Source organism: Cebidichthys violaceus, unplaced genomic scaffold, assembly GCF_023349555.1.
Source record: "Cebidichthys violaceus isolate CVI_PGR_0920_01 unplaced genomic scaffold, fCebVio1.0.p SCAF_38, whole genome shotgun sequence".
NCBI classification, from domain to species: Eukaryota; Metazoa; Chordata; class Actinopteri; order Perciformes; family Stichaeidae; genus Cebidichthys; species Cebidichthys violaceus.
Genome location: NW_027176572.1, coordinates 2336975 through 2346974, shown reverse-complemented (window position 1 = coordinate 2346974; position 10000 = coordinate 2336975). Strand labels below are relative to the sequence as shown.

At 47.0% G+C, this 10000-nt stretch overlaps 1 protein-coding gene across 1 annotated transcript in view; it reads right to left on the bottom strand.

Moving 5' to 3' along the window:
- The window catches only part of lamc2 (laminin, gamma 2), a 14579-nt gene that overhangs the window by 2263 nt on the left and 2316 nt on the right, over positions 1–10000 (bottom strand). Inside the window, exons 2-18 of the mRNA XM_068726086.1 lie at positions 7809–7985; positions 7591–7708; positions 7201–7316; positions 6961–7092; positions 6141–6330; positions 5459–5571; positions 4676–5068; positions 3780–4013; positions 3245–3381; positions 2657–2813; positions 2358–2563; positions 1985–2064; positions 1744–1881; positions 1130–1274; positions 879–1028; positions 494–608; positions 136–332 (exon numbers count right to left, since the gene is read on the bottom strand). Of these exons, the coding sequence (XP_068582187.1) occupies positions 136–332; positions 494–608; positions 879–1028; positions 1130–1274; positions 1744–1881; positions 1985–2064; positions 2358–2563; positions 2657–2813; positions 3245–3381; positions 3780–4013; positions 4676–5068; positions 5459–5571; positions 6141–6330; positions 6961–7092; positions 7201–7316; positions 7591–7708; positions 7809–7985 (2798 nt within the window). The remainder of the gene's footprint in view (positions 1–135; positions 333–493; positions 609–878; positions 1029–1129; positions 1275–1743; positions 1882–1984; positions 2065–2357; positions 2564–2656; positions 2814–3244; positions 3382–3779; positions 4014–4675; positions 5069–5458; positions 5572–6140; positions 6331–6960; positions 7093–7200; positions 7317–7590; positions 7709–7808; positions 7986–10000) is intronic.

Sequence of the window (10000 nt, the reverse complement as noted above, 5' to 3'; positions counted from 1 at the left end):
GTGAAATCTAACTATACACAGATAACTTATGTCTTTTATGTATTTAGGGTATTCAATAAACAGTATTCCATTTAGACAGAACTTTCCATAAACAGGGGGAAAAAACTATGTATTGACAGTTCGTCAGGTCGTTACCTCCAGATTCTTGACCCGGTTTGTCAGCACACCGATGGATCCCAGCGCCTTGTCGTAGCCTTCAGAGACGTCTCCCAGGACAGAGACCGTCTCCGCGTTGTTGGCGACGGCCTGCTGGATGGTGGCGTTGATACCGGGGAGTCGCTTGATGGCGGCGTCGGCCTGAGTTTTGCCGTCGTCGATCTGCTGGTCGAATCCTGTGGAGGAAGAACGAGGAGTCGCATTCAGTCCAGAGTTTATAGGGCAACCAGAGAGAGTCTGTCTGTCTGTCCGTCCGTCCGTCCGTCCGTCCGTCCGTCCGTCCGTCCGTCTGTCTGACCGTCTGTTGGCCTGTCTGTCTGTCTGTCTGTCTGTCTACCTCTCAGGGTGTCTAGGGCGTCGTCTAGCTCCTTGGTGTTGCTGTTGATGCGTTGCAGAGCGTCCTCGGTGTCGGTCTTGGCGACATTGACTCTGTCCAGCAGCTTGTTGAAATCCTGCAGAGAGGAAAACCACATCAACTCAACTCAACAAGGGAAGTGTTCATTTTAGACGTCCACAGAGGGGGTCCGAGACCCCCTGATTGACACTTCAGACCCCCTGAATAGCAGAGTTATAGCAAGGGGTCCCTAACATCATCTTTTGGACAAATTTGATCCAGTGCCTTTCACGAGAACCTGGATCAAAGCAGGACATCGTCAAACTGGATTGCCCCTGGGTATTTTACACCTTGGATGTCAGACTGAGTTCCCATAATCCTTCAGTACCTTCTGGGCGGCCTTGCCCCTTGCTAGCAGATCCCCAGTGATGCCCTTGTCTTGCAGCACGTCGTCCTGCAGCGCCTCCAGGTCTGAGATGTCCTTATCCACCTCCTTCTTCACACCGTCCAACCTGGAGACCATGGCGTCCACCTGCCCCTGAGCATGATGAGGAGAACAGAATAACAACTTTGAGTGTGTCCATTGAGGTTGGGAGGACTCGTTGTTTTCTAAAGGTGGACTGCACATCTTGGTCTCACCTTCAGGGACGACGGGATGCTCTGCTCCAGCTTGGCGATGTCTTTCAGCATGCCGTCCGCCATCTTGCTCTCGTCTTTGGCCTCGCCGCTCAGCCGGGTTGCCTGGTTCTCCAAACCCTTCACCTGGGCCGAAGTTTTGTCATACCTGAACACATGGACATCATTAGTTTAGAGTCTCAAACGCAGATTGACGTTTGTCCCGGTGTCCTTGATTATTGATAATCTACTACCAGGTCATCCACTGGGAATGCTTCATCTTCTGTCCTGACAAACCCTAACCCTAACCCATGAACCTCGGCAGCCATGGCTATGGAGAGTCAGGATTAAACATTTATCCAACAAGATCCTCTAACTTTACTCTGCTCTTAAGACCGGATCACACCAGCATTGTACGGTGAAAAAAAACCCGTCCTCACCAAGGTGATCTCTGGGACTCGTAGTGTCCGTTACAGTCTTGTATCTTTTGTCTTCTTGTCATTGACAAATACTTTTTTTACAACTAAACAGACACTGAGGACAAATGAACAGGACCGTCGCATATTACCCATAATCCCCCTGTTAGTAAATGAGGAATCTTAAGTGGGAGGAGCTCAGACTGACAGAAAGAGACTCACATGGTTTTGAGATCTCCGATCAGCTCTTTGACTTTGTTCTCTTTGTTCATGAGGGTTCGGACCAGAGCGAGACTCTTCTCTGAGTCACTCAGAGCTTCGTTGGCGCTTTGCTGCACAGCGTCCGCCTTCATCTGATGTCTGCAGGACGGGACGGAGAGGAGGAAGTGATGAAGACATGGTGTCAAAACTCTTCATTGGTTTATCAATGGTTTTTACCATGAAATGAATATGACGGACTCACTTATCAGCCAGACTGGTGGCCGTCTGCTCCAGAGAAGAGAGGAGGTTTGAACCCTGCGGAGCGTCTCCAAGAGGAATCTCCTGACAGGAAGGAAGAGACCAAAGCAGCTGTTAGAGGGCAAAGTAAACCTGCCAATCATCTGTCATCTAGACCTTCCTCTTCATCGTCAAAGTTGTCACCACACCTTTCTGGTTAGCTAGCAGACCAAATCTGTTTTAGATTGACTTCCTACTTAAAACAGACGAACGTCCCGTCACGTCAACATTGATCAGATCTCTTCCAGTAACTGACGATTCAAATCTGAAGACATTATAAACACATTTATGCTCCTTATAACTCCAGATGTGACCTTCTGACTTTATGTTGGACTTACAGCTGATCTGAGGTTGGCCTTGGCCTCGTCCAGTTTGCGTTTCATCTCCTCCATCAGACTCTGAACCTCCTCCACCTTCGTCTTGTACGTCTGCTGCTGTTGTTTGATGTCATCCGCCGCGTCGCCGACGTTCTGGAGGACCCGGCCCTCGGCCAGCTGACTCCTGCTGATGGACGACAGGCGGCCCTGCAGGCTCTTCTCCAGACCTGTTGGAACGCAGGAGCGTGTGGCGTCACTTTGTCAATCGTGGCGTTAAATAAGAGACGATCTTTAAAAACGGGGTGAACCAAAAGTCTTACCTGCCAGCAGGTCGGTGTCGTACTGCAGGTCGTCCACCAGCTCCTCCGTGGCCCTCAGAGCAGCCGCCATCTGATCGCTGCCGGCTGGTTTCAAACCCCCGGCCGTTACTGAGAACAGAGTCTCCAGCTCCTTCAGTTTGCCGGCGTACGCCTCCATCTGAAAACACACAAAGAGTTCAACCAACTCATTTAATCTCCGTTTGTTATTTTGATTGACGTTGCTGAGTTGCCAAATCTAGGGTCGTCCACTAATCACAGGGTTGCGGGTTCGATCCCCCGGTTCCTCCTGTCCACATGTTTAAAGTGTGTCCTTGAGAGAGACACCTCGATGTGTGAGCGAATGAGAGGCAGTGTTGGTGCTGACATCGGCATTCTAACGTGCTAATGTTTAGCAGGTACAGTGTTTACCATGTTCACCATCTTAGCTTAGCCTATTAGCATGCTAATGTTTGCTAATTGATTGTCTTTTGTTCTGCAGGTGTTTGGTCATAAACCAAAAGTAACATGTTGACCTGATGATGGCGCTATGATGACGAGTCAGAGGATCAATTAAGTGATCACCATCCATCCGACAGTTGTCGTCGTTACCTTTGTCTTGATGGGGCTGAAACAGGCGGGACAGTCGGACCTCTGGCACCTCAGACCCTCGTAGCCCGGTCTGCACCGACAGCGACCCGAATCGCCACACTGTCTGGACTCAGAGCCCCGAAGGTCGCAGTCACACGCTGGTCCACGAAAACAAGAGAGGGAACAACTGTTTACACGTGTGACCCACAATGCAATGTTTTATTATTTTAGAGTTAAAACAGTGGTGAAAAATGTTCGGGCGAAACCATTTCAATTGAGCCAAATTTCACCTAAAATACTAAATATTTTCTTTGCTTTTCCTTTTTACATCTTAAATGAAGACGCTGAACTGAAATTATTTGGAGGATGTAACTGGAATAACAAGCTGAAGAAATGTCAAAAGAACAAATACATGCAGATTTGTAGTTCCCCGGTGTGTGAAGTGATGTTTTAAACACACCACAAACAATAAATCATGCCGATCATTAAAAGATTGATTATTACAATCAATGGACCAGAGAGTGTTGTGCATCGGGAGCGTCCCGACTGATCTTACCTTTGCAGGCGTCGGCGACTCGTCCGTGGTAGAATCCGGTCACACAGGCCTCGCAGCTCGGACCCGTCGTGTTGTTTGTACACTTCAGACATTCGCCGCTGCTGCGATCGCAGCTTCCTGGCACGCTGACGTCGATGTGACCGTTACACCGGCAGGGCCGGCAGGTTTCCTGCACAACGTCGCCACGACGAGGACCGCGGTAAAACCCCTCCTGACAGGCGTCACAGCGAGGACCTGAGGGGACATTGTGTAGATTTAGCTTCATGTAGGAAGACAAGCAACTATTCAACAGTTTTACTTCAGAGAAGGAAGAACACAATCAAGAAGGATGTGGGAGCAACCACAACCTCTGATTAAGCCAAAGCTTCATGAGTTAAAGCTGCATTCTCTCTAGTGTCCACCAGGGGGCGACTCCTCTGGTTGTATAGAAGTCTAGTCTAAAATGACTCTACTTCTCTCTTGATTTATTCCCTCAGTAAACATTGTAAACATGAGTTTATGGTCTCAATCTCTAGTTTACAGTCTTCTTCAATACAGCATGAGATGGTGACGGAAAATCGACGAACTCAAGGCTTCAAGGCTTCAAGACGGCAGTCCACCAACCAATGAGGGACGTCACGATGACTACGTCCACTCCTTAGTCTGTGGTTACAGCTCATTGGTTGTACTTAAAGGTCACCAAGGAGCGTTTGATTAAAGTTTAGATATATAGATATCAAGATATAGATATAAGTTGGGCAATACCCACGATAGCAGTTTATCCATAAAACTTTTTCTGTGTAAATGTTTTAACAATATGAGGCACAAATGGGGGAAGCGATGACAAACAAATTTCTAATCTCCCATGACGTCATAGTGGTAGTACTGTGAATGATATAATAGTCCTGGAGACCGACCTGTGGTTCCGGTTGGACAGCGGTCACACCGGGGCGCCAGTGAACCTGCAGGTAGCGAGCAGGACACTCCGTCCGGACAGGGACACTTCACACAGGTGCGGGGCTGCCAGGGGTCCCGGTAGAAGCCCTCGGAGCAGCTGAGCTCTCCGGGCGTCTCGTCGGCAGAGTAACAGTCGCCCGTCTGCGGGTCGCAGCTGCCTCCTCTGCAGTTGCAGGGCTCGCAGGTGCCAAAGGCGTCGTCCGCGGGGGTCCCACGTCTGAAGCCGGCAGCGCACCGCTCGCAGAACTCGCCCTCGTAACCCGGCGGGCAGCTGCATGTCTGGACCCAGCGTGCCGGGGCGCCGTCGGCACGCCGCGCCGTCACCAGCCGCACGTTGGCGAGATACCCGCGTCCTGAAAAGACACAAACGTTCAATCAAGATCGTCCTCCAAATATCCAAAATGTCAAAATGTGACCCAAAATGTCTTTTTATGGAGGAACTGTGCTGAAAGTGCTGAAAGCTGTAAGTTTAGCTTTATTTTGAAAAACTGTGTTTGGGTGCTGAAAATTGAAAGTTTAGTTTTATTTTGAAAACTGTGTGTGAAAGCTGAAAGTTTAGCTTTATTTTGAAAAACTGTGTGAGTGCTGAAAGCTGAATACTTTTGTTTGATGATGTGAACAGAAGCTGAAGGAATATAAATTTGAGAGAAAGAGTTGCTCTCTGACACAAAAATAAAAGGAAGCACAGAGTGGATGAGGAAAGGAAGCAAGTCAAAGAGAGGGAAGGAAAGAAGGAAGCTCACCATTTTCTCCGAATGTTGCCCGGATCTTGATGGCGGTGAGGTTCTGGAGGAGCTTCTGGAACTGTGAGGAGGAGAGCTGAGGCCTCCACCTGCTGCCGGGCTGCTCGTCCAGTCTGTTCATCACGCAGAAGAGATGTTGAAACACAAAGTTCACAAAAAACTTCACATTAAAACACTGGGCCTTCACAGTAAAAGCACGTGAAACACAATTACCACAATTAAAGCTCCTCTTTTTATGTTGTTCTCTGTAAAGGTAAATCATACATGAAGTAGTATGGCCTCAATATTTAGTTCTTTGTTCTAGTATTATTTGTGAAATCGTAATGATTTACTGTGGTCATGCTTCAAGTCCCTTTTATTATTATTTAAAATAACCCTTGAAAAATAAAATAAAAAGGAATTTAAATGGGTAAAAATAGGCAAAAGAACCCTAAAAATGACCTTAACCCTATACAATTTAAATGCCTTTATTTATTTTAGATTATGCCTTCTAAACACAATAGAAACCTGATCCTCCAGTAAATGCTCCAGTGTGTTTCTACTTGCTCTGATTAGAAGCAGCAGGATTCTTCAGGAATGTTCACACTCCAGTGCAAAAGAAAACATTTAAGTTGGAACAAGAACGAGGGGCGTTTGATTTCAGCAGCCCGGAGCACCAGGTGGGCGGGGCTCATCTTCTGACCTGAATGCGTAGTTTATCTTCTGTCCACAGGGAACGATGGAGCGCAGGTCGCCCAGCGAGGCCGCCGCCCGGAGGCCGCCGCCTTCCAGAACCACGTCGTTGGTGGACGGGTGACGGACGCCGCGGTCCAGACGCAGCGAGAAGGAAAAGTTCTGACCGTAACTCAGCAGCTGATTACCCAGGTAAGGAGCTGTGGGAGAGAAACACCTGGTGAGGAGGAAGGAGACAGAAGGATGTGTGCAGAGAGGAGAGGAGACAAGGAGGCAAAAAGGAAAGGAAATTATAGCAGCGGTGAGGAAAGTAGGGGCTGGGCAAGTGAGGAGAGGAGGCGAGGAAAGACAGAAAAGGTTAGAAGGAGGATGAGAGGGAAAGAATGGGAAGGAGAAATGAGAAGGAGGAAAGGTAAGGAAAGAAGGAGATTTGAGGAGGTAAAAGAAAGGAAAGAAGGACAAGGAGACATGGAGAGAGAATGAGGTGGAATAAAATAAGGGCGAGAAGGGAGGACATGAGAGGAGGAGAGGATGTATCGAAAAAAAGAGAAGTAGAGGAAAGGAAAGAGGGAGACATGATAGAGAAGGGAGGAGAGAGAAGGAAAGGAAACAAGGACAAGTAGACACAGTAGGAGGAGATGACAAGGAAAGGAAAAGAAAGAAGAATACATTTGGAGAGGCAAGGAGGGGAGAAATGAAATAAAGTGATTAGAAGGGGAAAGGAGAAGAGACAAGGAAAAGAAAGGAGACAGAAATCGGTGGGAAAATACATGAAAGAAATGAAAAGCAGATGACAGTAGGAGCGTAAAGGAGGCGGGGCTTGTTCTCACCTGGAGCGTACAGGTAAACGGGCAGGCTGTTTTTGGAGATCACCTCCAGGTCGTGGTGTTTCGGTGACCAGCGGAAGTGAACGTCCTCGGGGGTGACGCCTTGCGCTGTCGCCGCCTTCCAACCATCCGGACCTGAAGACACGGCACAGAGAGTCTGTTACTCTGAGGCTTTTATTTTGAAATGATTACCCAGAATCCACTACTGAGATTGACAGGGAGGTCTTTTATTGTGAAAGTTACCGTTGGCGAAGGTGGAGGTGATGTTGTGAACGGAGTAACCGGATTGTGCAGAACATTTGCTGCTGTGACCGTAACAGAAACACATCTGACTCCCAGAATCCTCTCTAGGCTGACGACTAAAAAAAACAAGCGACAGGAAGTCAGACCAGAAGTGACTCATAGATTTAAGTATTGAAAGGAGTTGAAGCGTCAGAAGAAGTTAACGTGCTGAAAGAAGTTGAAGTGTTAGTTTTAAAGCGTTGAAAGTGGTTGAAGTGTCAGTTGAAGTTAAAGCGTTGAAAGTAGTTGAAGTGTCAGAAGAAGTTAAAGCACTGGAAGGATTGCTAGTTGAAGTTCATTAATTAAAGAGACGCTGATGTAAATGTGAGATCATTTTATGGGTTTCTTCACCTTTGCGAGCAGCCGTTTGGTCCGATCGGTCCGTCTGGGCAGCGGTCACATTTATCTCCTGTGACTGCTTCTTTACAGCTGCAGCGCCCCCTGCTGTCACATGTGGCACTAACAGAACCTGGAGGCAAATAAATGTTGGTAATAAAAAGGGATTAGTTTCTCTTTTTCAGAACTTTGGTGAGTGTATTATTTAAAAGGTACATGTTGTGGTTTCTCACCTGTGGGGTTGCAGCGGCAGGGTGAGCAGCTCAGCGCCGCCCCCACCAGGTGGAAGCCGTCCTTGCAGCGCTCGCAGTGGCGGCCCACAGTGTTTCCCTGACAGTCGACGCAGTGCAGGCCCCAGGCGTCCCTGAGGCAGTACCGAGATCTCCCATTACAGTCGCAACGCACTGTCACTGCAGGAGGAGACAGGGAGGTAAAGGCAATTTAATTTAGTTTAGTTATAAATGTATCAAACCAGTCAAAACCGGTCAAAACCAGTTGATACCAGTCGATACAGGTCTAAACCAGTCGATACCAGTCGATACAGGTCTAAACCAGTCGATACCAGTCGATACCAGTCTAAACCAGTCAATACCAGTCGATACAGGTCTAAACCAGTCGATACCAGTCGATACCAGTCTAAACCAGTCGATACCAATCAATACAGGTCTAAACCAGTCAATTCAGGTCTAAACCAGTCGATATCAGTCAATACAGGTCTAAACCAGTCGATACCAGTCGATTCTAGTCAATACAGGTCTAAAGCAGTCGATACAGGTCTAAAGCAGTCGATACAGGTCTAAACCAGTCGATACCAGTTGATACCAGTCGATACAGGTCTAAAGCAGTTGATACAGGTCTAAACCAGTCGATACCAGTCGATACCAGTCGATACAGGTCTAAAGCAGTCGATACAGGTCTAAAGCAGTCGATACAGGTCTAAACCAGTCGATACCAGTCGATACCAGTTGATACCAGTTGATACCAGTCTAAACCAGTTGATACCAGTCGATACCAGTTGATACCAGTCTAAACCAGTTGATACTAGTCGATACCAGTCTAAACCAGTTGATACCAGTCGATCCCAGTCTATACCAGTCTAAACCAGTCGATACAGGTCTAAACCAGTCGATACCAGTCGTTACCAGTCAATACCAGTTGATACCAGTTGATACCAGTTGATACCAGTCTAAACCAGTTGATACCAGTCGATACCAGTCTATACCAGTCTAAACCAGTCGATACCAGTCGATACTAGTCTATACCAGTCGATACCAGTCGATACTAGTCTATACCAGTCTAAACCAGTCAATACCAGTTGATACCAGTCTAAACCAGCTGATACCAGTCTCACAACTGCTTTTTTCAGAATCTAGTCTCATGAAGTCATTGTTTTGCATTAGTTCTACTTACTTTCTCGGTTTTAAAGGTTGTTTTAAGGATTACATCTTTTACATAATTGTAATCACATTTATGTTTAATTTAGATTTTGTAGAAATGTAACGTTTGAATGTGAAGACAAAATCACAGTTTTTCTTTTCCTGTAAAGCTCAGTGAGTTTTAGAAATGTTTACAGAGTCCTGTGGTTTGTTCATGAATCCCAGAGAGAGCTGCACCTCCTATAGCCTGAAGCCCTGAAGACAAATCCTCAGAGTCCACAGAGTCCCACCCAAAACCAGCCAACGCCTCTTCTGAGGAAACAACACAACCTTCACGCTTCATCTTGAATTCTGATAGAGTTTCAACAGGCTGCTGCTTGTCACTGCTGTGAGCTCAGAGGGGGGAAGTTCATGCCCATAAACAGTCTTTAGGGGTGAAGTTAAGTAACGACAGGCACAAAGAATGAGAGTTTGGGGGAATTGAATTAATCAGGAATTCAGGAGCTTGAATCAGCCAGACTGATGGAGGTAAACATCTTTATTAATCATCTTTCAGATCAAACTCTGAATAACTCGATAATAATAATAATAATAATAATATTAAACTCTAAATTAAGTTCCTCTCAAATTAGGTGATGCCAGTTGATACCAGTCCATACCGGTCTAAACCAGTGGATACCGGTCTAAACTAGTCCATACTGGTCTAAACCAGTCCATACCGGTTTAAACCAGTCCATACCGGTCTAAACCAGTGGATACCAGTCTAAACTGGTCGAAACATGTCGAAACCTGTCGAAACCAGTCCATACTGGTCAAAACCAGTCCATACCGGTCTAAACCAGTCCATACCGGTCTAACCCAGTGGATACCGGTCTAAACTGGTCGAAACCTGACGAAACCTGTCGAAACTTGTCGAAACCTGTCGAAACCTGTCGAAACCTGTCGATACTGGTCTAAACCAGTCCATACCGGTCTAAACCAGTCCATACCAGTTGACACTGGTTGATACCAGTCGATATGGGTCATAACCAGTTGATACTGGTTGTAAC